This window comes from Neopsephotus bourkii, unplaced genomic scaffold (genome assembly GCF_033783945.1).
Source record: "Neopsephotus bourkii isolate Nb327-2 ecotype Australia unplaced genomic scaffold, CSIRO-AGI_Nbou_v1 NB_1292, whole genome shotgun sequence".
Lineage (NCBI taxonomy): Eukaryota > Metazoa > Chordata > Aves > Psittaciformes > Psittacidae > Neopsephotus > Neopsephotus bourkii.
In genome coordinates this window covers 8,544,875-8,570,655 of record NW_026901776.1, presented here as the reverse complement: position 1 = coordinate 8,570,655, position 25,781 = coordinate 8,544,875, and the positions used below count along the sequence as shown (strand labels likewise).

Genomic DNA, 25,781 nt, shown 5'->3' with positions numbered 1-25,781 from the left:
GCAAATGTCTGGAGGGTGCACATGTCTCCGGTGCTTTTTATCGTGTTCCCACATAGTGTGAAGCTTTAGCTAGGCTCTGACCTACTCTGTTTGTTGAGATGTTTGTAGCCAGTGCAAGCTCTGCTCAAATTCCCTGCCACAATGATCCTTATTACTGTCTTCTGCTGCTGCAGAGTCCTCTCAGATCCTGAAGCCTTTATCTCCTATGTGGGTGCTGACAACAAGATTGCCGATCCAATCTTGGAAGATCCCAGTGGCCTGAACCGCTCTAGAGTGAGTATCGTTACCAGGAGAGGTGTAATCCTTAGCGAGATGGGAGTTGCCTCCTTCCATCCCCCATTCGTTGTGGATACACATAAGACCTTTTCTGATCATGTGCTGCTTTTGGGTGCAGATCAGTAGGTTTTTCAGACTGCAGAATAACTGACTGGCTTTTGCTTCTTTAAGCTACAGCAATGAGAATGCAGGCCATGCAAAACCAGATTATCATGCAGAGTGAAGCACACTGTCCCCCACTCTCTGTGTGGCAGAGTTTGGTTTTGGAACATGGTTTTTGGAAATATGGTGCAGTGGATTTCTCTTCAGAGTTTCAAGCCGTTCAGTGTGGAAAGTGTCATTCTAGGACTGCAGCATGGGATGTAGTTAAAATACATCTGAGGTTATTTGTGTTGTTTGAATTGTTAGTGAAATATGTGCACTTCCTGGACAAACGGCAGTGGAGTTGCTGTCTTTAGGTCTGCAGAAGACAGTGAAAGGCAGTCCACAGCACTGGACTTGTGATTTGGGGCTAATGCAGTTTGACCTCTGTGTCATCACAGATCTCTACATTCATCCCAGCACATTGAAGGAGATCAGGAGCTGATGGTGTAGACCCTTCTTTTTAGAGGGTAACCTATCTGGTTGCTTGCATACTTACGCGACCATATACATTAATGCTTTATCTAATAATGAGTTTCTAGGCCATCCTGCCATGGCCAAGGGTCACTGAAGATGATGGAATATAGCACAATCATTTGCTGCTATTTTCTTAGCAGCAAACCCAGTGGAGTTTGTTCTTGTCACCAGATTAGGCTCACTGTAGAGCATTCCTTTGAGATGGGTTGATGATGGGTTCCTCTGAAAACCTGTTTATTCATGTTGTTCTGTGGCTAAAAATCCGTTTCTCCCCATCTCTTCCTGCAGATAAGCTTTTGCGTGTACACCATTCTAGGAGTTGTGAAACGAGCTCGTTGGCCTGCTGCTCCTGAAGAGGCAAAAGCTGGAGGATTCTTGGTGGGATACATGCCCAGTGGAAGTCCAATCTACCGTAATCCCTGCACTGAACAGGTCCTGAAGCTGCTTGACAATTTACTTGCTCTTATAAGGTGGGTCGAGTTGACTTGAAATAATTCATGTTGACTTAAGAATCTGTGAAAGCTGAACTGTGATAATACATGGAATGCTCAGAGCATGTTTACCCAGTGAAGCCAGCAGGAACACAGGCTGGTGCAGGTGCCCATGTACTGTTCCTGACTGTTCACAGTGGGGAATGGCACTGGGGAAACTGGAGCCTTCTGAATGTTCGTTGGCCTGGCCTACAAGAGTCCATCAAAGCCAGTGGGAGCTTGGGCTGGGGTTGCCTCCCCCACCTCCACTGCTATAAATCTGCCACCCAGTTAATCATTTCTCAACTAACATCTCTGCTCTGCCCTCAGCCCCTGCAAGGCCACCTCTCCAGTCACCACCAGGGCAGTCCCAGCTCTCATCGCATCCTGTTTGCGTTGTTCTCTCTTCAGTGTTAAATTAAGCTGGTTTTGCTGAACATGGACCCCAGCCTCCTGAAGCACTGTCTGCTATTGAAATCAGTGGATGCATACTCTCAGGCTGTTGCTATCTTGCAGTGCCTCTCTGCATGTCGCTGATGTTGTGTACATCTGGGGCAGCCAGAGAAGGGGGCAGGAGAAGGCAGAAAAAGGGAATACTGAATAACAAAGTTCCCAGAATTATAAAGGAGGAGCCTGTCTCAGGGTAACTCTGACACTGGGATTTTGCCAGTCTTATGGGGCAGTTCTGTGAGGTAATGCTACATGTTAAGTTCTTGAAAACTTGAGGCTCTGTCATTGGCAGGAGCCTGTTGGGAAAGAGCATTTTCAGATCCACTTACATTTTCAGCTCCCAGTTCTGTGAGGAAAGGGGCCCTATTCTATTACTCGAGTTCTGTGTAGTCAGGTATGTTTGGTAGTCACTGAGCTCAGGACTGTCCTGCTTCCAGTAAGAATGCTGGATATGCTGGACAGGTAGGACGAGCACATGCTGCCTTGGCCCACCCTAGCAAAGCTCTGTGTAGCACAACAGGTGGTACTTTGGCCAGTGAGCAGGGTTGAAGTGTCTTGTTAGAGCTGTGGAGTTGTGCTTTTATCCTGGAATTTTTATCCCAGAAGTGGTTTTATCCTGGAAGGGTGAAGGTCCTATCAACAAGTGGAATTGCCTGAGTAGAAGTAGCCTCATGCCAGTTCTTCCAGAGCCTGAAACATGTTCCATATTGTGAGAGACCAATGAAACCAGTGCCCAGGGTCCGAAGAGGCTGCAACAGACAGCCATTTTGCTTGTGTGATTGCTCTTCTTGCTGGAACTTACGTATTACTAAAAACATTTGGATTTGTGTCACAACAAGCTTAGGAAACCTCTGTCAAACTCTATCCCTACCTGGAAAGAAGCAGAAGATCTGTCCTCCCTTGTTTAGCACCTCCAGGAAAATGCATGAGCTATGTTCTCTTGCCAGTGCTTCCCCATCTACCTAAAGGAAGAGGCTCCCTGGCTGGTTTTTGACACAATGCATCTCTGGTGTTCAAGCATCCTCCCTGCAGACCAAAATCTTTCCTAAGCACGTTGTAGTAACATACATGGAGCAGCCTGTACTTCAGTCGGAGGTATCCAGGCTTTTCTGAAGGCCGAATGTTCCAACAAGAACCAAAGAATGATGTATTAAGAGCAGTAGATCTTCCACCTCATACCTTTCTTGGCTGCTGCTGGATGTGGAGGAGTCCGTGTGTTGACAGCTGCAAGCTCAGTTCATTGCAAATGTTGATGATGCTTATGCCTTTCTAGAGAAGTTAGAGGTTGTGCTGGGGAGCTTCTGGTATGCTTTTTGCTGCCTTTGAGTGCCTCTTCCATGCGCTGCTTCCTCAGGCCGTCTTTAATACAAATTACACAAGAGAACATGGAGTCTGCAGCAGTCTGCCAGCGAGTAGGAAGTACAGGGATATGAGGAGCTCTGGCTGGCAGGAAAGCTGCCTGTGTTGAGGATGCCTTCAGGAGCATAGTTGCATTACTTCTTAGAGGTGGGTGCTTCTCTTAGCTCTGTGCCATTAGGCAGCTTTCTATGGGGATAAAGCAAGGCCCAGCGTTGCTCATGTGCTTATGCAGGAAGCAGATGTGGAAGTCCTCACAGATTGTGTTGGTTACTGTGTGAGCGGGTTTGCAGATGGCAGTAGCATGGGTCCTACTGAGAGCTAAACTGAGCACCAAGTTGGGCACCAGTATGCAAAAAAAAAGAGGCATTTTGCAGGGCAAGCTGTTGTGTCTGCTGCACTCTGGGTACTGGGTGGCGTTCTGATGTGTTTGCAGACAGAAGCAGTGAATGTTCTTAAGCCATTGGGTGTTTTCAAGGTTAAACAGCTGGAAGATAGGTCATGGATGAGACCAAAGAGCCAAGAGGAATGAGAGGGAGTCTAGGTAACAAGAAAAAAGTAAGGTAGCTTTAAGTGGCATCTTTTTGTACCCACCCGTATTTGTCTTTGTCTTTGGTGGTTGTATTTACCAACGTATTTTGAGGCTGCTTTGTTAACCACTGCTTGCAGCTTTTTGGGTGATGATTCTCCTATCCTCTTTTCACCTAGGTGCTTTCTACCTCTTCTGGCTTAAATTGTCCTCTCATGAATTTAAACCCAAATCATGATCTCCAGCCAGACAGATGCACATGTAGTCATGTGTCTGGAGTCAGTAGCTGCATGAACCTTTTGGCTCGGCACCTTTATTGTGTTGAGATTTGCTTGTGTGTTGTTACAAATGGACTGGTCAGGCTCAGCAAATGCTTTGCATGGACAAAGGCTTTTTTGGAACTCATCTTGATGAGACGCTGACATTACCAAGGCATTAATACTTGTGAAAGAATTGTTGGATAGACATGGATGCTGTAGGCATTTTTACTGTAGATGTCTCCAGCTTTGGATAAAGATTTTTCAAGCATGAACTGTCCTAAAGGACTCATCTTTGGCCGCTAATCCCACCTCCCTAGGCATCAGATGGTTTTTCCAGCAGAGCTGTGACTATTGCTGAAAATCCCCCAAGTCCTTTGCCCACAAGGGCATATCCTTTGCTTGTCTTTCCTAAAGCATAAATGTCTCTTAAATTTTGTTTTTCTATGTTCTCCTGTGTGTGGGGTGCCTGGGAGTGCTGCTCACTGCCGAGAGTCTCAGCTGGAACGTGCCTAGGGGCTACATCTTCATCGTATATGAGGACTGTTGGATGCTTTTTCATGGGGAGCAGCGTATTAGCCATTTTCTCTCTGTTACCACTGGGCTCAAGTTTGAATTAAGGGAGCTCATCCTTGAATTGAGTGAATATCTGCCCTCCCACCTGTCCAACCTGAGAAAATGTTTCAAGGACTCTGAAACAACTAAGGATCATGACCACAGCTTCAGGATATGATTGGACCGTTCTGCTGAGATTAGAGCAGTGGGATTTCAAGGTTCATTTCAGTCCTTGGGTTTGCCCAACTGCCCTTGAACCCACCATGAGGCAAAGCCAACACCTGCATGGGACAGGCAGGAGACGTGTGAGAGGAGGTGATTTTAGTAGACAGGTTTCAGGATAGCCTCAAGCAGAAATGCACGTTTTTTTGAGTCAGTGAAACAACATCATCCAAACTTTTGTGGCGGCTGGGCTGCTCCCTGGCTCCTCTTGGGAAAGTAAAACCAGCTTGTGCCCCCTTTGAGGCCTATTACATGGTGTTAGATCCAGCCCAGAATGAGAGTATGAGTCGTTAAGAAGTCATTTGTGTAGCTCTTTCTTGTGAACCTTACATACTTTCCTTCCTCACGTGCAGTGAGCAGGGAAGTATTTAAAACTTGCAGAGAGAACTGGGATGGTTGACGTTTCGGAGGTAACTGAGGCAGACGTCACTGCATCGGGGGTGCCAGGCTTGTGAACATAGACCTGCCAAAACAAAATTAAATAAAACAATAATTACAAATCGTTAAGACAGGAGTGAAAGCTGAGACTCTGGAGAACATACTGAGGTCTGTCCATGCTCCCTTACCCCAGCCATTCCCATGTACCCCCCTGCTTTGGGAAGTGCTGCTCTAGGGGGAGATACTGAGTTGCCCTTGATCACCTCTAGCAGCAGGTACAATGGCATTGCAGTTTTGGAGGAGGCTGCAGGATTTGTGCTGTGTGCAGCTGGCGACACCCAGAGTGGAGGTCTGAGGTCTCAAAGGAGAGAGGTAGGTGAGAGAGACACCCCCCGACGAGTCCAGCGCTGAGTGTCAGTACCCTGCCTTAGAGGGGACCCATTTTGGCCTGGATGGCAAGAGCCAGCCACCCATGGCTGAATTGGTGTCCCTCGCGGAGACCTGACCGTGGCCACCTCCTGATGATGCGGAATTGTTCCCAGCTGGATGTGTTGTCCAGGGGCACCTGTGTCTGCCATGAGTAACATCTGATCGGACTGATGTTCTCCCTAGAGTCCCTCCAATGCCACCTGCCATTCTGGGGACTGTGACCCATCCCTGGAGGGCAGTGTGTGTGTTTTGGAGCTGAAACAGCCCCTCCCTCTGCAGGGGCCTCCGGTGCAGAAGGTCTTTTGAGATTGCAGAATCTGCGTCTTGTCAGTTTTTGAAATACATTCTCTGATCCCTTTGGCCAAGCTACTGAGCTGTTGCCAGCATCAACTGGAGACTTGCTGGGAGCTTTTCCTGCTAGTGCTTGCAAGGGGTGGGGTGAACTGAAATAAGTGGAAGGGGGCAGCCAGGAGATTCAGGACATGAGGTGGAATCACTCCATGTCTGTTGGGTCAGCTTCCCCAATATTTTTGCAGGTGGGGAAGGGGGATCCCATGCACACGTGCTTGGTCTCACCTTCCTCATCATCTGCCTCAGAAGAGCTGTTCACAAGCTGAAGGAGAGGATCCCACTGTCAAGGGCAAAAGGGGTGGACTCACATGTGTATAAACCAAGTGCTCTTCTGTTTCAGGACTCACAACAATCTCTACATGCCAGAGATGGTGGCTAGGCTGGGGGAGACGTTTGCAAAGGCCTTGGACATGCTGGAGGTGGAGAAGAATGCCATCCTAGGTAAGGGACTTCTCTTTGGCAGGAATGTCTGGTCAGATTCTCAGAGGTATTTGAGGTAGTGGTCCATCAGTAGAAGTGAAGAGGGGCTGGAGGGCCAGCTTCTTCATAGCATTCACTACTTGGCTATGATTTGAATCTGCTGAAATGAAAAAGTTACTGGTCTCAGACAGATTGGTTTCTTCTGCATGAAATGAAGGTGCATGACATGGTGGTCTCTGCAACATATTTCTGGCTGGAGAGACTGGGAATGCTGTAATTGTCTGACTTTGAGCAGAATTAGTGCTCAGCAGGATCCCTGAGTGCTGGTATAAAGACCTGTCTTGGAGGGCAAGAGCCAAGTACTGCAGTAGGGCCCTTGCATTTGTTTCCAGGTCATGTATTATGTAGAGGCTCTTGGACCATCTTAAAACAGAACAGAGCTTACGAACACAGAAGCCTTCCCAGCCAAGTAGAGGTGGATAGCCTTGTGGATAAAACCTGGACCATGACTTTAGAAATTGGGGTTTAATTTCCCATTCAGACAGTGAAATATTTCAGGGAGTATGCTTTGTCTTTCTTATCTCCATTTCCTGTCTGTAAAATGAGGAGATGTTTTCTTCGACTTACAAACTCTGTCTGCGAACCACTGCATTTAAAGCAGCAGGGCCTTAATTTCTGCCCTGAACATTTTAATACAGTTCAGCATGTGCTGACAGAGATGAATGAGATGATTGTGCAGCTCCTCTAATAGCCTGTCACCTTTGCTTCTGACTGGGTTCTGATAAGCTCCAGTAATTTCATTTTGGAGAGAGGACTGTGACAATCTTAGTGGGAACACCTCTGCTCTGGGTAGAACCAACCTGAACTTGTCTGACCTCTGAGGGAGGTTCTCTCCCAGGGCTGCTGCACCTCTTCCCATTTGGATGCAGGTTGATCTTGCCGGGTGCTTCCCTCACTGCTGTCAAGGTGGCTGGGGCCTGCCCACCACATTCTGAAGGTGCACCATGTTCTCCCATTAATGTAGCTAAAGCTTGTTCTCTCCCGCAGGTCTCCCTCAGCCTCTGCTGGAGCTTTATGACTCTCCTGTTTACAAAACAGTCTTAGAAAGGATGCAGGGCTTCTTCTGTACACTTTACGACAACTGGTAAGAGCACCACATATCCCACACGCAGTCCAGCATTGCACAACCAGAGCAGTAGTCTGTTGCTGGGTCCCGACTTCTTCTAGAGTTAGACTTCTCACGTGAGCTGTGTCCTATAACATCCAAGTAGGAGCTGCAGTAGTAAACTGTACTTGGTGGTTGTAACCTACCACATATTAATGGAACACAGTGGCTGAAAAATGTACTTCAAAATGTGGGTCTCTTTTTAAGCTTTTCTGCAATTAGGTAGTGGGATTGCATCACTTACCTGATATCCTGACATAGTTTGTTTATTTGCTGCTTTTTTAAATCATGTGTTAGGATACATCAGCACTTGAAAGTGCATTTTTAGTGCTTAAATGTTTAATTCATTATCCCTCTGCATGTATCCCAGAAAAAAAACGCTGCTAAAACTTCTCTGTAGTATTTGTTTAAGAACATGACAACTATCTGGTCTCAAGATGATAGCACTTGTAGCCTTTACAGGCCAGAGGCATGGTACCTGTTATCTGGCAGACTTGCAACAAACTTGGTTTTTTTTCTTGGAAGTTTCCACATCCTGGGAAATGCAGGCCCCTCCATGCAGCAGGATTTCTACACTGTTGAGGGTCTTGCCACCCAGCTCCTCAGCTCAGCTTTCATCAACCTCAATAACATTCCTGATTACAGGCTCCGACCCATGCTCCGTATCCTTCCATCACTGTCTGAGGCCAGGTAGGGAGGCTTTCAACACATAAACTGAAAACCTTTTCAGTATGACAAGCCAAAGAAGGGTGATTGAGGGGGTAAACAAGCAGGGATATATGCCTGATGTGGATGAGGTGTGAGCCTAGGAGGGCACAAGCAGAAACAGCAGTGCATGGGGTCAGAGAGAACAAATGCAAAGGATTTGTGTTGTCCTGGAGGCATCATGAGAGGTGGGTAGTGCCTTCTGGCAGTTAGGGGGCTTGGACACTGTAGGAGCTTGGCAGTAGGGTGTCTGACTAGAGTTTGTGTTTGTATGGAGACCATCTGGGATTCCCAGCCCACCTTCCAGGGCTGCACATCTAGTTTCACATCTAGGATATGGGCGCTAAGCACCCTCAGCTTTCTCAGCTGACCTCTTGGGGAAGGGGCTGAATTACCTCATGCTCTCACTGTACACAGATGACACTTGTCAATTCGGGGCTGTAAGAAGATGGGCTTTGAGGTGTCTGTTACTTGGCCTCCCAGGGGAATGGGCTGGGCTGGGCCATGTGCTGCAGTCTCCCTGGCAGCTGGTTGTGTGTGCTGGATCTCTTCCTTAACTGGCCTGTGCAGGTGTGTTTGTGAAGCCTTTGGTACTCTTCTGCCCTTCAGAATACTATGAAACCCTTGTCTGCCCCATGCTGGGACCACTCTTTACCTATCTGCACATGGTAAGAAAACACCTTGTTCTATGCCTGTTCCTTGGCAACCCAGACTCCTTGTAGCAGGAATGTATAAGAACATCTGTTTCTCCAAAGCCAGCAGAGACAAGGGCAGAGCCTTAATGCTTAATGATTTGGATGCTATCTGGGTGGGTGGGAGTGCTTTTGAGGTGTGTTGAACCTTGGCTGTTTCAGAGCACCCCTAGCTGTGAGTCCAAACCTGTGGATAGCAGCTCCTCAGCCGTCAGCCCTGAGAATCTTTGTGGGGGTTTTGTTGTTTATGTCCTCTCATTTTCCTGACAATTCACTCGCATTCCTGCAGCCAGCACAGCCACAGCATCTTTAGCACCATTGGCAGTGGTTCCTGTCCCATTCAAAATAGGTCTTTGCATGAGAGATGTCTTTAAAGCTCTGTCAGCTTTAATGATAGCACTTCTATCAGCAGCTGTCACCTGGGGCCTCTGCATTGTGTCCCACATGGCTCTTTAGGAAGGTATTGAATGTTTTATTTTGTCTTGGACAGAGGTTGTCCCAGAAATGGCAGGTGATCAACCAGCGAAGTATGCTCTGGTAAGTTTCTACCCTTTGGTGTGCAGGGGAAATTGGGAGTGGGATGGAGCTTTGGCCTTTTACATGCCCCTTTCCAGCAGAGGGCTGGAAAACACTGTTGACCCTGATGGTGACTCATTCCTTGTGCTTGAGCAGAGGGGATCCTTTAAGACAATGTCTCCCCTCACATTAAAACCTGTTCTCCTCAGTGAGGATGATGCTGCAGATGACAACCCTGAGTCTCAGGAGATGCTTGAGGAACAGCTGGTGAGGCTGCTGACCCGAGAAGTCATGGATCTCATCAGTAAGTGAAATTAAGCTGGGTCCCCTGGGATATTTGGGAAGTTTGCCCTGGAGAGGACAACGGGAATTTCCAGTGTGCAGTAAAACTTAACTGTAATGGTCAGTACTATTTAACATAATCCTTAGAAGCCAGGTGTGAGACAGTTAACCCTGCCAACGTCTTAGCTAAAACCTAGTAAGAAATCAGTTAAAAACCTTGAGAAGAGTGTTTCTTCCTTCTGTTTTCTCAGCATTTAGAGCTCCATTATTCAGGCATTGCCCCTATAGGAATCCAGTCCTCCTTTGGAATCTTGGTTTTCCCCTTCTGTGCCCTGGAGCCCAATATGGGACATCGGTTTGTGGAAAACCTGAGTGTAGAGCAGTTTTGTTGCTGGCCAGTGCCAAACAGAAGGGAAAGTGCCCCCTGCCAAGGCAGTCTCCCTTCTCTGCATTCCATTTCCCCAGCATCATGTTTTTATCAGTGTGGCTTAGAGCAGAGAGGCTGGGAATCCCTGCATATTGATTATAGCTCCTCTACCTTCTCTCTCCTTGATTGGCCTTGTTGCCTTCAGATGGTGATGTTCTCATGTTTAGGCTTCAAATGGTTTTGCATGTTTCTGGTTCTCAGCTGTTTGGAGCAGCCCCTGTGCAGCAGGTTCCAGTGTGGGAGGATGCTGCGGGTGGGGTGTTCCAGCCTTACAAGCAGTGCAGCATTTGGCTTTAAACTGGCCTTTCAGATTCTTCAGGTGCTGTGTATGAGCTGGGGGAGCTTGGAGCAGCTGTGAGCCCATCACACTCTTAGGATAATCTTTGCATGTTCTGAAGTAGCATCTTCTGTTTCCTGCTCCTCTGATCTGCAACTGTTTTTGCAGCTGTTTGCTGTGTTTCTAAGAAAGGTGTTGAGCATAACACTGCAGTTGCTGTAGATGGAGATGGTGAGTAAATGCCTACTTTGTCTTTCCCACCCTTGGTGCATATAACCTTTTCCCATTTCCTCAAGCATTTCATGAGGGTATGGCTGGCCTTTTGCTGGAAGTTCTGGGTGAGGGATATAGGTTTGGTAACCTTCAGCTCTGTCCTGCCCAGTGTGTCTGGGGCCACATTAAAACCTGGTCTAACCTAGGAACAAATGTGCTGGGGAGTTCACAGTAGCATGTTGGGGCAGCTAATTCTTAAGGTACCAAGAAAAGGGGGATATGAACAGCCTTCCCAAGAGCTGGAGGTAGCAAGTTGGGTGCCCTTCCTGCCCCACAAAGGGTAGGTGCTTTCTGCTTGGAGAGGGATGTTCTGAGGAGCTGTGCCAGCATACTGGTCCTGTGTGCTGCTTTGCCAGCTTAGTTCTCATGGTGCCCCCATGTCTTCTTCAGTCCTGGGAAGCCATGCTCACAGTGTTGGCTTTGCTCTGCTCTGCAGATGATGAGGCCATGGCCACAGAGGTGACTCCCCCTGCCAGCGCAGAGCTCACCGAGCTTGGGAAGTGTCTGATGACACAAGAGGTAAGAGAGCAGGCTCTAATTTCCACCACCCTTTCTCTGTGCTCTGTGTCTTGCTTGCCTGTGGTTCAGCCAGACGCTGCTACAGATTGCTGGGCTGCTGGAGCATTCCCCAGTGTGAGAATCCTCTCTTGGGAGCATATGTGGGTTTTCTAAGGGCCTTGTTAATGGTTGCAGAAGCCACAAAGCAAATGGTGGTTGGGATCCAGTGTAATATGCAGCTACAGTTTCGCCCTTCTGCGGGGGAGGCCTTGGGCATTAAGCCCCAAAGGCTCTACCTGCCTCCTGTGCTCCAGCCCTTCACAAGGAAGGACTTTATCCAGTAGCTCTTTTTTCCTGTAAAAATCTTCCAGAGCTGTCCCAGGAGCCACAGTGTTAACATAGCCCACTGTGCCGGTACCTTCATCCCAGTACCTCTGCCCTCCTCTGCTCTGGATGCCTCAGAAGGTTTTGTAGTGGCTTGAGAGCAGCAGCTGATGAGTGCTCCAGGGCCTTTCCAGGGCTTGACCGTGGTCCCTTATGGCTGTGGTGCTCAGTGGATGCCTTTGAGCACCTTCAGCTGGAGCAGCAGCATGCAGGATTCTCAGAAGGTAGCCCTGAGGAGCTCCTGCAGAGTCCCTGCATTGCTTCTTGGCTCCCTTCAGATTTAAACCCTGGAAGTGGGGGATAATTCCTCTGACTGGTTTCCCTCCCTTGACTCCTTTTCAGGATGTTTGCACAGCACTGCTGATCACTGCCTACACATCCCTGTCCTGGAAAGACACCTTGTCCTGCCAAAGAACCACAACACAGCTTTGCTGGCCACTGCTCAAACAGGTACCTCTGGGAGGAAGGAGAGTTTAGCTCTCACAGGGTTGGGAGAGGAAGCTCTTGAACATGGTGCCAAGCATGGCTGCTTCACCCCTGGGCACCTCTCTTGGGCAGATGGAGCTGCTGCAGAAAGGCAATCCTGTATCAGTATCCTGCTCCCATGCTGACAGTGCCTTTTCCCCCCAGGTGCTTCAAGGAAACCTTCTGCCCGATGCCGTGTCCTGGTTCTTCGCAAGTGTGCTGAAGGGCTTACAGACACACGGGCAGCACAATGGCTGCATGGCAGCTCTTGTCCACCTGGCTTTCCAAATCTACGAGGCCTTGGTGAGAAATGCTGCTCTTTATCCAGATGCCAGGTTGGCTGGAGAGTGGTGGAAAATTAATCCCATGCCTGCCTGGGGAGGGCAGAGGAGTTATTGTCCCCCCAAGGAGGACAGGACTGTTTCTAGAACTCTAACAGAACTGTGTTAACCATACTTCTCCCTGCAGCGCCCTCGCTACACTGAGCTGAAGGCAGTGATGGAGCAGATCCCAGACATCCAGAGGGACTCTTTGGAGCAGTTTGATTCCAAGCTTCTCAACCCAACACTGCAGAAGGTGGCAGACAAGCGCCGGAAGGATCATTTCAAGCGCCTCATCACAGGTTGCATTGGGGTAGGTGATATCCTGGAGGAAAATGAACCTGTTTCATTTCACACCTGTATGCTGCAGAGTGATCGGGTGGCCAGCCTGCTTATCTGCCTCTCCCCAGCTGCCTTCCTTCCCAGCTTAGGAGGCTGTTGTAGCATGTCCTCAGTGTTTGTTGTCTCTCTTTAACTTGGAGGTACAGCAGGGATAGCAGCACAGGCTGAGCAGCCCCTCCAGCAATGACTTCTCACTGAGAGGCAGGGGATACCTTGGAAAAGGGTTCCTGGGGAAACAGGGTGTTAAAATGTTTGAATGAAACTGCTAGGTGGGTGCTGGGCTCTTTTGAGGGTGCTAGTGTTTGAGCCTGGTGGCACTGCATTAGCAGCTGGTGCGCTGGTGGTTACCTCAGTGTCCCGACACTTGGGAAGGACCAGACCCAAGATGCCCCAAAATGAGTACATGGAGCCTGGGCCTAGGGACTGCTCAGAATCTGGGGTCTGCCTCTGATCTGCAAGCAGGCTGCCCCTGAGCTGAGTGGGGGAATGAAGGGAGTGATGACTGATGTCTGCCTCTCTGTCCTCTGCAGAAGCCCCTTGGGGAGCAGTTCCGCAAGGAGGTTCATATCCGGAACCTCCCATCTCTCTTCAAAAAAGTCAAGCCATCACTGGAGCCGGATGTGCTAGAAAATGAGGATGGAGAGACCCTCACTGCACTCTTTGAGTCCTGAGCCTGGGACACTGCAACTGTCCCCTCTCCTACCTTATATTTTGTCTCTCCTCATAGTAAGCACATTAGATCCTTCTCATCATCGCCTCCACAAGCATTCATCTGAATAAAGCCCCTTATGGGTCCTGTCCCATTCTCCTCCTTACACTGGGATGGGACCTGTAGTGGCATATGAACCAGTCTATTAAGCTTTCCCTGCTTCCTTCCCCTCCATTGATGAGCATCTTTAGGCCTCTGCTGCTCTGCAAGGTGGGAGCTGAGCCCATAGACTCCATTAGGTAAAACCTGGTCATCCTATAGACTTGGGTGATTTTTGCTCCACCTCTTCATCCCTTGGGGTTTAGGATTCATGCAAAGGGCAGAGTAGTGCACTGTGTGGAAAGGGGTTACCCTTCTCTTCCTCTGGGCACTAGCAGCCAGGCTTTGTAGGGAGACATCAGACACTCCTGTCATGCCTGTCAGCACTTGTCCCCAGTGGACTGGTGTTCTGATGGATCCATTTCCCTTCAGGACGCTGAGCCTTGGGCTGAGGGCTGCATGCCAGGAAGCCTAGCAGTGCTCTAGGATCTCCCTCGAGATCGGCCTTTCTAAGGTGCAGCTGCTCTCTAGAAAGAGGCAGACGTTGTCATACGTATATATATACATACATACATGTATATATATGATCACAGAGCTTGTTCTACCCAGAGCCAAACCGAAGGCTTTTCCTTTGTGCCAGCCTTTCTTGGACATCTCTCTCAGGGGGAGCAGGACAGTTTGGTGGGGTTTTTTTTAATTATCTTTTCTTTTTACCATGCCCTGTAGACTAGAACATGGCCAGTGCAGGGTACACAAAACCTGGACCAATATCTGAAGCACCTGCAAACCAAAAGGGATCTCCTTACCCTGTTGCTGTGGAGGTGACAGTAGCCTGTGTTTTTACCCAGTCTGGTACTTCTTGGAGAATTGTACGGTGGGGCTGGCGGGGTGGGTTTATACTGCAGTTTACAGGGGGGGAGTCAGGTCAGAAACTGGGTTTTAGATGAGGTGGGACTCTATCAAGCCACTCCAGTCTGCAAAGCTGGTAGTTCTTGACATGGCAAATGATTCACTCGACCTGTCCTAGCACAGGAGCTGGGAGTTTTGCCGGCCAGGGGACAGAACAAATGATAAACTGTGGAGGGCAGTTAAGGTGGTGTCTCCACCTGGCCAGACTGGATAGAAGACCTGGGGTTGGGAGTACAGAAAGGAAGAGCAGGCCTTGGGAATCCACTCACCTTCCTGCCCTTCCTGTACCACCAGCACCCTCCACTTTCCTCCTGGCCTCAAACGTTTTTAACCTCTGAGCTAACATGGCTCCTGGCTCTAGCAAAGGCTGGGTGTATTTATTGTGTTGTGATATTTTTAACATTCTGTGACTTCACGCTAGACACAAGGGGGTTTTTTTAAATGGTTTTTAGAACCTTTTTTGTAGGAATGTTTAAATCCGAAGCTGTCTCTGAACTGGTTGTGTTACACCTCTGGATGTCAGTAAAGCTATTCCAGTTTCATACACATGGTGTCATGTTTCATTTTTACCCCTCTATCTATTTTGGCAAGATCTGAGACCTTCTCTGCCGAGACTGCCTTCCTAAGGGCTGTTCAGCACTTCTTATTCCAGCTGCCAAAAAGGGAGCACCTTTGATGGTAGTTAGCATACATTATCAGGGAGAGGATGAACCACTCCAGACTACTAACACCTGCCCGGATGTTTGTAGTGTAAGTAACTATATTCCAGTGAAACAGGTACAGGAAAAGTGCAGTTTGCTACCCTAAATTCTACTGTTGTGAGAACTGACTTAAGCACCTGGGACACAACAGTACTCCCACCCCTTCTCTGAAGTTCCACACCCTTCCTCTGCTTGTTCAGAACAACTTTCACAAGACCTACCCAGTGCTCACAAACAATAGTGCTCCCCACTGAGATGAGCATTTCCCAGGCTTCCCTGGCTGGAGCCAGGCCTTTGACTGTCACTTGCCCTCCACCATCCAGTTCTGCTTCAGGGTCAGCCCAGTCACTGGAAGGGAGAACAGAGTTATCTAGCATCCAGGGAGAAATGCTAGAGATGTTTAAGAAGGGGCAATCAGTCCTTACAGAGCACCTTTGCACAGAGAAGCCCAGTACTGCAACAGAGAATCATAGGCTGCAAAGGAATGTTAAAGCCCATCTAATCCACACACCTTCCACCCTGCTGTGGGCAGGGGTATCTTTCACGAGGTCTAGTTGCTTAAAGCCTAGTCCAACACTTCCAGGAATGGGGCATCTACAGCTTCTGTGGGCAACCTGTTCCAACATTTTGCCCCCACCCTCCCTGTAAAAAAATGCCTTACATGCAATCTCAGTCTACCCTCTTCTCGTATAAAAATGTTGTTGCTTGTCCTGTCACTACAGGTCCTGGCAAGAAGTCTTCCTCCATGCCCCTTTGATATACTGAAAAGCCACAGTAAGGTCTCCCTGGAGAGTCTCCCCAACTCTTTCTTCACAGGAGAGGTGGCCCAGCCCTCTTGACAATACAGCTTTTTATCTATCACATTAACTACCCCAGAGATGGTCTGAGACACCTGCAACAGTCCTGCACTGATACTGATGTGTTAAATCTCACTGACCTGCTGAGAAGTCCTTTACTACATTGCCATGTCAGTCCTCTTAACGTACTGCATACAATCTAAAATGAATACTTGCTATTTGTCTTTAGACCTGCAGCCGCTTTCTTTTCTGTGTATTAGTCTCAATTGTGAACAGCACAGAAGGAGACAGCTGTAAAGAAAAGCCTTTATTTTAGTGCATCTCCTCACTGAGGCTCATTACTAACAGCAAATTCAAAGAAGTGGTCCTAGGACTCTTAACAAGCCCATCTTGACCCTCTTGCTGTTGCAAGAGGAAACACCCCTGCAGGCCGGTGGTAGAAGCCCAGAACAACAGTGCAGGGATACACTTCCCAGCCTGCTCACTCCATAGGTATTGAGTCCAGCTCATTCAGGAAACGCTGACACTTTCCCATCAGGATCTTGATGGCTTCACTCACCAGCACATCTGGAGGCAAGATACCCGTTGACTCCACTGAAACTGCACAGAGACACAAGTCAGCAGAGCCACTAGGCAGCTTCAGCCTATACCTGGCTCCAGCATTTGTCCCTCATCTTCCCTTACACCACACTTCCAACAACCCTCATTGTCACAGACAGAGGTTACGCTTGCAGGCAGGAAGCACACACACGTTAAATCCCAAAGCAACACCAAACTGCAACCTCAGTAGCTACTCAGTGGAATACGAATGCTGATGATATGGCGGGTGAGGGGAAGGCAGAGCCCCAGCTATACGTGCTGGCAGTCCCTGCTTGCTTGGACAGAACACAGCAGGGCTCTCTGTTCTGTGGAGCACGGGGCACTCACAGATGTAATGATTCCGTACTCTTGCCAGGCGCACAAGGTTTTTCAGACTCTCATGTCGGAAAACTTCTCTGCTGAATGTGTCCAGCCGTGCATTGGCTACTCTTGCCACCTTTTTTCCTACAGGGGAAAAGATGAAACAAGATGGGTGCCTGCAGCAGATGGGCTCCTTGTGGACACAGCAGGCGCTTACCCCTCAAACATGCACTCCCCATCAGCAAAGGCAGTGAAGCCACCACTATAAAGAATTAGCATGTTCCCAAAAGGAAAATTTCAACCTGACAAAACTCGTCTCTTAAACAGTTCCAACCCAAACACAAAGCTTGAAGAGAGGCAGAGCCTTAGCATTTCAGGAAGATCCTCATTTGTGACCCAACACATCTGCATGTGACAACCACTGATCCATCAAACCAGCTTCAGAATAGCACAAAAGGCTGCTGATCAGCAAGTCAACATTACAATGTGGTTTTGTCTCTACAAGGTTTGACTCTGGTCTGTATTTGGCCTGTGATAAAGCTTGTAAAGAACAAGGCACTCAGAGCAGGAAGAAAGTACCCTTGATATTCTGGATCTCGATGACTCCAGGGGAAAAGCACTTCTGCAACGTTTCAGCTGCCTCATCCTCAATAGGCTGCAGGAGCGTAATGTCAGGAAGCAGTCGATAACTAGCTGTGGCCACAGGAGAAAACTTGGCATGATCTTTACCTGCAAGAAGAGTTAAGCATCAAAGATGAAGGCAAGCCTCAGGGGAGTACAGGGATGCCAGGGTCCAAGTTCATGGGGGAAAGCCAGTTCTCCACTCTTCCCCTTCACACAGCTGTGCCCTAGTACAAGCACTCACATTTGTCCTCCCACTCGCCCCAGGACCCAGGACTAACCTATACCCTTGACACAGTGCATAAGCACATCTATTTCCTGGCCAGGTCGCAGCAGTGCAATGAGGATGTCATCGTGAACAGGTCGGAAGTCAGCATCTGGAAAGAGGTCTGTCTGATTCCCCAAGGGCACCCATGTCATATGTTTACTGTACACTGCAAAGAGAAGCCACAGCATGAGCCAGTGCTGTCTCAAAACAGATCACTGGTCTGGACAAGACTGGAGATGGCAAGAAGTTTAGCAAACTGAGGGTATCAGATCTCTCAGCTCACAGCACTGAGAAAACAGACCAATTCCTGTGTCCCAAGACCAAAAAAGGAAAGGGAGAAAAAAAAAAAGGCATCTATTTTAGGAGAGATCTCACCTTTGTGATTGAAATATAATTCATTAGGATCAGATGATTCCTTGGCTGCCTGAGAGTTTCGGCTACATTTTATTTTCAGCTGGAACTGCAGAGTATCAATTTCTGTGCCTTCCTCATCTCCTGGGAAGGGGAGAACAGCATGAGCCTCTACGGAATCTGCTCAGTTTACCTGACCCTCCCATATTTCTGTTTCACCCAAGACTCTCACCTTGGTTTCTATATTCAAAGAGTCGTGGGTCTGCTCGTATAGGGATGAGGCCCAAGCGATGAGCCAGAATTTCATCCTGCACAATGGATGTGTTGTTGTACACAAAGACTTTCTCTACAGCCATTGTTGGCACCTCAGGAAGACAGGAGATCAAGTCAACGTGACAGCTGAATTACACACCAACACAGCACCAAGCCAGAGTGTCCCTTGTCTCCCATAAATAACTGCCCTGCAGACTATTTTCAGTGGCATTTCTGCTAAACCAGGCTGCCCAAATACCCTTACGGCCATTTCCCTGGCAGTGTTCAAGGCTAGGTTGGATGGGGCTTTGAGCAATCTGGTCTAATGGAAGGTGCCCTGCTTGTGGCATGGGCATGGGCACTGTATGAGTTTTAAGGTCCCTTCCAACCCATACCATTCTGTGGCCATTCTATGATTCCTTAGGTTGGTTTTCTTTAAACAGATGATCACAAGAGGTGAAGGGCAGACTGACGCACAGCCACTACCAACAGCGCCCTTAGAAGCAACAAACACTACTGCCCGTGCTGCTATAAAGCTCTAACTCCCTAGGCTCCTGGCACGTGTGCGGAACAAACCTGTGCTTTCCTTCCAATCCCAGGAGCTGCCCGCAAGGGCTGACATAAGGCAGGGCCTTCCCCACTCCCCATCATGCAAGCGTGCCCCCCCCAGCTCCCAGGCCGGCACCCCCGGCCCGGGTGGCAGCGGTACCTCGGCGAGCAGGATGCGGCGGAAGGCGTTGGCGATGGCGGCGTCGATGCCCACCATGTCGAACTCTAGCGCGTCCCCCTCCTCGCGGATCACGTCCACGCGGAACGCCTGCAGGGGCCGGGCGCGGAGGGTCACCCCGGGCACGGCGGAGCACCCCCCGCCCCATCACCACCGCGGGCACCCACCTGCTCGAAGCGCCGCTGGTCCCACGCGTCATCGTAGCCGGAGTAGTTGCCGGGGAAGTCGGTGGTGTGGACCTGCGAGGAGGCAGACAGGCGGGGCCGTGAGGGGGGCTGGGGACCCCGCACCACCCCGCGCCGCCCCGAACCAGCGGCTCACGTTGCGGACGCCGAACTCGCCCAGCACCACGCGGTCCCGCATCTCCTCAGTGCGCCGCTTGGCCGCCATGGCCGCCGCCGCCAGTGCGGGGCGGAGGGTGCGGGGCTCCCCATCACGTGACTGGTCTCTGCCCGCCCATGCGTGGTTTCGCTGTTCCAGGAGAGCGCGGTGCTCCTTCGCCGGCCAGCCCCGGGTCTCTGTCTCCGCCCCACCGCCCCGCACCCCTCACGCCTCACCTCGTCGTTCTGCCACGGCGCTGCACTTTTCCCCGCCCTGCGCCACACACAAGATGGCGGCACCGCTCACCCTCCCGACGCGCGGCCTCGCGAGAGAGTGGGCGCCTTTCCGCCCTAACGTCACATCCGGGTGCTGCGGGGCTGGCAGGTGGCTGCGGCCAGCGCGGCGCGGCGCGGCGCGGGCTGGGGACCATGTCCGCGGCGGCGGGCGGCAGCAGGAGTGGCACCGCCGGCGACTGGGGCGGCTTCGAGGACAACATGCAGGTGGGGCCGGGCTGCCAGCGGCGGGGGTGTTGTGGGGCCCCACAGCGAGGGCGCCGAGCGGGCGTTGACGTTGTCTGCCCCGGCGCAGGGTGGCGGCTCCGCTGTCATCGACATGGAGAACATGGACGACACATCGGGCTCCAGCTTTGAGGACATGGGGGAGATGCACCAGCGCATGAAGGAGGAGGAAGAGGAGGAGGGCGAGGCGGGGGCCGCCGAGGAGGAGGACGGGGAGTTCCTGGGCATGAAGGGGCTGCGGGGCCAGTTGGGCCGGCAGGTGGCTGATCAGGTGAGCGCTGCCCCAGGAAGGACCCTGCCTGCCCGTCCATCCACCCGCTGCCAGCTCCCTTTTGTCCGCAGATGTGGCAGGTGGGGAAGAGGCAAGCCACCAGGGCCTTCAGCCTCTACGCCAACATCGACATCCTTCGGCCCTACTTCGATGTGGAGCCCATCCAAGTGCGAGCCAGGTGGGCAAGGCCCGGCTTGGGCTGTCTTCACCGGGGGGCAGGGAGAGGCTGGCTGCCCCCACAAAGACAACAACATGGGGTGGGTTGTCACCCTTGCAGGAAGGCTCAGATGCCTGTCCCCTTAACGGGGGTCACGAGGTGGGTTGGTAGCCCAGTCGCCTGTCATTCAGCATTGCTGCTCAGGGAGGAAAAAAGGACTTTGGGTACTTGGATGCATTATGTGGCTTCTCTTGGGTTTGCATCACAGCTGTGTCCAAAAAGGCAAAATTCTGTCAGGCACCATGAAGAAAGGCTACTTCCTTCCTGTTTGTCAGTCTCTCATCTGCAAGTGGATCCCTAAATGTTTTCACTGAATCCTCTCCAGCAAGGTTAACCCACTGATGGTCAGGTTTTTTCCTTTAGTTACTTTATGCGACCCTTTAGAAGACATCTGTGTCCCACAACAGAAAACAGTGATAATGGGTGTTTGGGATCTTTTACTTTTGAAGTATTTTGCTAACCATTTTCCTGTGCTCCCTGCTCCTGATGTCATTCCCTGCTTTGCTGTGATGCAGACTGATGGAGTCCATGATTCCTGTGAAGATGATTAATTTCCCACAGGTGAGTTCCCTTTTGCTGAATCAGACTCAAAGGCCAAGTGAACATCCACATACACCTTGTAAAACTGAAGTAGTCCATGTTATTAAGGACCTTAGTTTGTTAAGTGCTCACTTCCCAAAAATTGTTGGAAAACCCTTTCCTGTAGTAGTCCCGAACCTCAGTGTGCTGCCTTTAGTGCTTGTACAGTTCCAGAGCTCTGGGCTTCACATATCCCAGAGTCCTTGTCACACAACATATTCTGCCTGGCTCCTGCCAGCCGTGACTCTACTGCTCCTTCTCAGGCAGCTAAGTGATAAGCTTTGAACAGGGCGATTCTCGCATCACTTGTGGTGGGGAGCCTGGTATTCCAGAGCACTAACCAAGCCTTCCCTGATCTGTCTCCTCCCGTAGAAGATTGCAGGCGAGCTGTATGGACCCCTCATGTTGGTTTTCACGCTGGTGGCCATCCTTTTGCATGGGATGAAGACATCGGACACCATCATTGTACGAGTCTCAGTGATAAGTTGTGGTTTGACTGGGCTCTGGATTGTTATAATGACACTAGAAATGGAGAGGAAACTTCTTCCATGACTGAATTAGCATCTTGCTGGAAAGCAGATTGATTTCAAGAACCTGTTGGTTTGGGGATGGGAGGAAGGATAGGGAAATCTTGATGCTCTGCTGCTGGGAGAGCAGGGTGTTTGCAGTGTGTCATCCTGAACTTAGAAAGGCTCTGGGACTCTCTCAGGTGGAATCTGGGTGCAGACAGGTCACTCCTTTGAGTTCTCCTCATCCTCATTCTGTCTCCACAGAGGGAAGGCACACTGATGGGCACAGCCATTGGCACCTGCTTTGGTTACTGGTTGGGCGTCTCATCATTCATCTATTTCTTGGCATATCTGTGCAATGCCCAAATCACAATGGTGCAGATGCTGTCGCTATTGGTATGTACACATGGAGCTGCCCCAAGATGTGTGGTATTCTAGCACAAGCTCTTCCCAGAGAACAGGATGAGTCCTTGTAAATAGGTTGTCCCAGGTAACCGCACTGGGACAATCTGGAATTCCAGGATGCTCTTCTGACTTGCCCCATCCTGGGCACAGTAATAGCACAAAGAGGCAGTTCCTTTGTGCAGGTCTTTGGCTTTGCACTTCCTGATTTGACAGCATGGTGGTACAAAACCCAGAAGATTTCAATTTCTCTGGAATCAGAGGCTCCTCTTTCTGTTTCCCAAGCTGTTGCAATGTCTGACATCCCTGTGAATCTGAGAAATCATCTGGGTATGAGGCGCTGTTAAAATTACTGTGCTGGTTGACTCTTTGGCCTTGAATGAGTGGTTTGTGAAGCTTGGCTTTGGTGACACGTTGCAGGAATAGGCTGCTTGTGCTCTTGATCAGTGGCCCTTTGTGTGGGACTGATGCTTCTAACATGGATATTTTTGTTTTGTCAGGGCTACGGTCTTTTTGGACACTGCATCACCCTCTTTGTCACCTATAATATCCACTTCCACTCCCTCTTCTATATCTTTTGGTTGGGTGTTGGTGGACTCTCTACCCTACGAATGGTAAGGGACAGGTAGCATGGGGTCCTCTTCTGTGGACAAAAAAAGGGAGGGAAGTGTTGTTTGCTTTATGTTCCTTGGGCCTGGCAATTCATTTCACAGTCAGTTAGGCTGCTATGAAGAGCAGCCTGACACTCTGATATATGAAGGTGACACTGCAACTGCAGGAGGTTTACTGCCTTACGTCTGTGGGGAGTCCTGTCTGAACATCCTGTACTGGTGAGACCAGGCAGGGTTCACCTGCATAGAACAAAATTAGATTACTCTGAATTTGTTGGTGCAAACTGCAAAAAAGGCTCTGAGGAGAGTTCCACTGGCTGTCACTACTTGGCCCACCCTCCTGTGTGCTCCTGACTGCAGTGCCAGAGAGGCAGCAGCTACCTACTCTCTGATCTCCACCTCTTTTGTAGGTTGCTGTGCTGGTGTCACGTACCGTGGGGCACACCCAGCGGCTTATCCTGTGTGGGACCCTCGCTGCTCTGCACATGCTTTTCCTCCTTTATCTGCACTTTGCTTATCACAAGGTGGTGGAAGGTAAGCAGGGGAGATAAAAAGACATCCTCTATGGGAAGAGGAGCTGCGTTTTACTCTCTCTGAGAGAAAGGATGGACAGTTCGGATCTGACGTGAGGGCATCTGTGCCAGTTTCCAACCCAGGAATGACCACCACTAGCTTTATTAGAGGAAGCTGTCAAAGCAGGGCAGGAAGTAAATGAGGGATAGTTTCTGTGCACTGAGTTTTGTTGTGATGCAGGATGCTTATTCTTTCCCCACAAGTGCCGTGTAACAGCATTGACTGTTCTTGCAGGCAGACGTCCAGTCCTTTCCTGAATCATGCTGAAGTTGGGTTGCTTGTCTCTGATCTGGAAATCTGCCTGTCCTGGTTTGGGCTGGGATAGAGTTAATTTTCTTCCTAGTAGATGGTACCATGCTGTGTTTTTGCTTTAGTCTGAGAACAGCGCTGATAACACATGGATGTTTTTAGTTGTTTCTAAGTAATGCTTACTCCAATCAAGGACTTTGCAGTCTCAAGGACTTTTCAGTCTCATGCTCTGCCAGTGAGGAGGGGCACAGGAAGCTGGGAGGGAGCAGAGACAGGACACCTGATCCAAACTGCCCAAAGGGTATTCCATAATACAGCACGTCATGCCCAGTATATAAACCCAGAAGGGACCAATAGCTGCTCGGGTCGGGCTGGGTATCAGTTGGTGGGTGGTGAGCAGTTGTATTGTGCATCACTTGTGTTTATTGTTTATTTTTTCCCTTTTAGTTTTATATTCTCTCCCCTTGTTATTTCCCGTATTATTACTGGTATTAGTATTGTATTGTACTTCAGTTATTAAACTGTTCTTATCTCAACCTACGGGTTTTAAATTCCTTTGATTCTCCTGCCCATCCCACCTGGGGAGGGAAAAAGGGGGGTGACACCTTTTTTTATCACATGTACAACACAGATAGCAGAAGCTGCATTTTCCCCAGTCAGTGCTGTTTACAGTCTATACATGTTCAGGTTCCCTTTCTGTGTCTCTTCTTGATTTCTCCTAACAAAGTCTCAATCTCTTTTTAAAAAGAAAAAAGTCTTCTTCCACCCCAGCACCAGAGAGTTTCCACATCCCTAAACACACAATTCTGCAAGCCTCTTTATGTGTTTAGGCAGCCAGATTTGTTGATGATACTTCAGAAAAATCTGCTTAATTTTGGGGTTGTAGCATAGCTTTACAAGTCCTTTTAGTTGTAAATACTGTTCTTTCCTGGATCTGTTCTCACAGAGAAGGTTCTGAGCCCTGATCTGCAACTTTTCAGCAGGTGAAATAGAAGAAAATATACTCGGAGCAGTTTTCTGCAAGGCACTCTATGGCTGATTATCAGTCTTGAGAGGGTAATTGACAGGGAGTGGAGGACACTTACATCGGTATGCGTGTTTTCTGCCAAGCATGGGCTGTATTTACATTTCAGTGATAAAAATTCCACATTGCACCCTAGCTGTAGCTCTTGATGTGAATCTGCAGATGTACCTCAGGATGAAACAAACAATCTAAGAGCAGGATCTATGCTGGGATGAAGTAGGGGCAGGATTTTACCTATCTTCCTCAGCAGAGCAGCATCCCTGGCAGTGTCTGCAACTAAGTCAAATGGTAGGAAACTGGATCTGGCACTTAGAGTGAAAGAATCTATGTTCCTCTTGGGAACATACAGTTTCCCTGCCCCAGGGAGAAGCTCTGATCCATACCCTGTGGTCTCTGGATGAAGGTGTACATTCCCATTCAGTCTTTGGGGCTAGATGTTTCCTCCTGTTACCTGGAAGTGCTTCGGATGTCCTGGGCCCTGCCACCATCAACCACTACCTGGCCAGAGGGAAAAACAAGGAGAAACGTGGCATCTGCATCTGAACTAATTCTTGCTACTCTCCCCTTTTTCCTGTTCCCTGCAGGTATCCTGGACACATTGGAAGGACCCAACATGCCACCCTTTCAGAGAGTTGCCAGAGACATTCCAGTTGTTTCCAATGCTGTATTGAACACAACAGCCAAAGCCATTGCATTGACCCTGTAGTTTCACAGACTTGGACTTGCTTCCTTCACTACTTTTGGGGCTGCATAGGGCCATAATAACCTGCTGCCTCTTAGGAACAGGACAGAACAGCAGAAAGAAGAGTTGGTTTTGTTTCCTGGGATCTGTCCTTTGGGTTGCAGTTTTGGGCAGCTGAATGGACTGCACCTCAGAGACTGGGAAGAACTATGCTCTTCCCCCAGCCAGGTCTGGGCTGTCTAGAGTAAAGAGTGGTTCTGTTGCCTGATGTTTAGCTGGGATTTCCCAGCACAGTTTGTCCCTTGCCCCTCTTTCCGCTTGCTGATGTAACCCCGGGGGTATCTGCCCTGTTCCTGTCCTGAAGAGGGAAGAATTAAATTGATGTTGGTGCTGAGTGCTGTTTTATGTTTGAGCATACTTGTGTAATAGAAGAGCGGTGTTGGTTCTCTACACCTTTATCTGTCCTGTTGTAGACTCAAAGCAGGATTCTTTGCAGTTCTCTGCTGTCCTACTTTAAATGCTCTTTGATACATGGTCTGTCTTGGACACCTTTTCCATAGCCCAGAGGAACAGGGACTTTAGTTTCTCTAGAGATTTTCAAGAACAGCATGATGTTTAACTGCATGTTCTTCCTTGTCATGTTCCAGATTGAGCCCTCTTTTTTTTTTTTCCCTTGGTCCAAGCTGCTGTCTCACCTCACTGTCCCTTCTCCCATGGATATCAGAAATGCATCTGTCCCCATGTTTTCACAGCACCTTGTGTTCTTACCACCATTCTGCCAATGTTGCTCCATGGGACAGCAGTTCTAACTGCAGGGGCAGCATGGTTGTGCATGTTTTTCTGTGGATATTTCTATTAAGACTCTAGTTCAGCCCACCCCCACGCAGCTTGTGC

General features: G+C 49.5%; 3 protein-coding genes across 9 annotated transcripts in view; 2 read left to right on the top strand and 1 right to left on the bottom strand.

The window, feature by feature from the left end:
• Window positions 1–13,506, top strand: part of XPO5 (exportin 5) — a 28,025-nt gene extending 14,519 nt beyond the window's left edge. For all 4 annotated transcript variants that reach the window (XM_061365925.1, XM_061365928.1, XM_061365927.1 and 1 more), the window contains 14 exons: window positions 174–273; window positions 1,183–1,364; window positions 6,232–6,332; window positions 7,359–7,455; window positions 8,002–8,138; window positions 8,752–8,849; window positions 9,364–9,410; window positions 9,599–9,693; window positions 10,544–10,606; window positions 11,085–11,167; window positions 11,873–11,980; window positions 12,161–12,298; window positions 12,464–12,628; window positions 13,188–13,506. In XM_061365925.1, coding sequence (XP_061221909.1) covers window positions 174–273; window positions 1,183–1,364; window positions 6,232–6,332; window positions 7,359–7,455; window positions 8,002–8,138; window positions 8,752–8,849; window positions 9,364–9,410; window positions 9,599–9,693; window positions 10,544–10,606; window positions 11,085–11,167; window positions 11,873–11,980; window positions 12,161–12,298; window positions 12,464–12,628; window positions 13,188–13,328 — 1,555 coding nt within the window. In that variant the 3' untranslated portion in view covers window positions 13,329–13,506. The remainder of the gene's footprint in view (window positions 1–173; window positions 274–1,182; window positions 1,365–6,231; window positions 6,333–7,358; window positions 7,456–8,001; window positions 8,139–8,751; window positions 8,850–9,363; window positions 9,411–9,598; window positions 9,694–10,543; window positions 10,607–11,084; window positions 11,168–11,872; window positions 11,981–12,160; window positions 12,299–12,463; window positions 12,629–13,187) is intronic.
• A 2,600-nt stretch (window positions 13,507–16,106) lies between these two features.
• On the bottom strand, window positions 16,107–19,400 carry POLR1C (RNA polymerase I and III subunit C). 3 transcript variants are annotated; one of them, XM_061365939.1, is made up of 9 exons: window positions 19,253–19,400; window positions 19,099–19,170; window positions 18,914–19,021; window positions 18,185–18,317; window positions 17,977–18,123; window positions 17,615–17,767; window positions 17,292–17,441; window positions 16,740–16,856; window positions 16,107–16,412 (listed from the first exon to the last, which is right to left on the bottom strand). In XM_061365939.1, the coding sequence occupies exons 1-9, from the start codon at window positions 19,319–19,321 to the stop codon at window positions 16,294–16,296; spliced, it is 1,068 nt and encodes a 355-aa protein (XP_061221923.1). In that variant the 5' UTR covers window positions 19,322–19,400; the 3' UTR covers window positions 16,107–16,293. The 3 variants fall into 3 exon arrangements, with proteins under 3 accessions (XP_061221923.1, XP_061221924.1, XP_061221925.1); XM_061365940.1 differs by having other exon boundaries at window positions 17,977–18,096; XM_061365941.1 differs by having other exon boundaries at window positions 19,242–19,360.
• Window positions 19,401–19,599: 199 nt separating this feature from the next.
• On the top strand, window positions 19,600–25,281 carry YIPF3 (Yip1 domain family member 3). 2 transcript variants are annotated; one of them, XM_061365922.1, is made up of 9 exons: window positions 19,600–19,752; window positions 19,841–20,041; window positions 20,113–20,219; window positions 20,774–20,819; window positions 21,210–21,302; window positions 21,611–21,742; window positions 22,249–22,362; window positions 22,770–22,893; window positions 24,790–25,281. In XM_061365922.1, exons 1-9 carry the CDS (start codon window positions 19,681–19,683, stop codon window positions 24,909–24,911), a joined length of 1,011 nt encoding a protein of 336 aa, XP_061221906.1. In that variant the 5' UTR covers window positions 19,600–19,680; the 3' UTR covers window positions 24,912–25,281. The 2 variants fall into 2 exon arrangements, with proteins under 2 accessions (XP_061221906.1, XP_061221908.1); XM_061365924.1 differs by lacking the exon at window positions 24,790–25,281 and adding an exon at window positions 23,167–23,717.
• Window positions 25,282–25,781: the final 500 nt, after the last annotated feature.

What these genes read in the sequence shown, in the direction of transcription:
- YIPF3 (XM_061365922.1), top strand. Translation starts at nt 19,681, where the DNA reads ATGTCCGCGGCGGCGGGCGGCAGCAGGAGTGGCACCGCCGGCGACTGG. An exon ending in GCTTCGAGGACAACATGCAG is followed by an intron (nt 19,753 to 19,840) that starts GTGGGGCCGGGC and finishes GCCCCGGCGCAG; the next exon opens with GGTGGCGGCTCCGCTGTCAT. An exon ending in TGCAGATGCTGTCGCTATTG is followed by an intron (nt 21,743 to 22,248) that starts GTATGTACACAT and finishes TTGTTTTGTCAG; the next exon opens with GGCTACGGTCTTTTTGGACA.
- POLR1C (XM_061365939.1), bottom strand. Translation starts at nt 19,321, where the DNA reads ATGGCGGCCAAGCGGCGCACTGAGGAGATGCGGGACCGCGTGGTGCTG. An exon ending in ATTATATTTCAATCACAAAG is followed by an intron (nt 17,768 to 17,976) that starts GTGAGATCTCTC and finishes TTCTCTTTGCAG; the next exon opens with TGTACAGTAAACATATGACA. An exon ending in GCACTGTGTCAAGGGTATAG is followed by an intron (nt 17,442 to 17,614) that starts GTTAGTCCTGGG and finishes CTCTTCTTGCAG; the next exon opens with GTAAAGATCATGCCAAGTTT.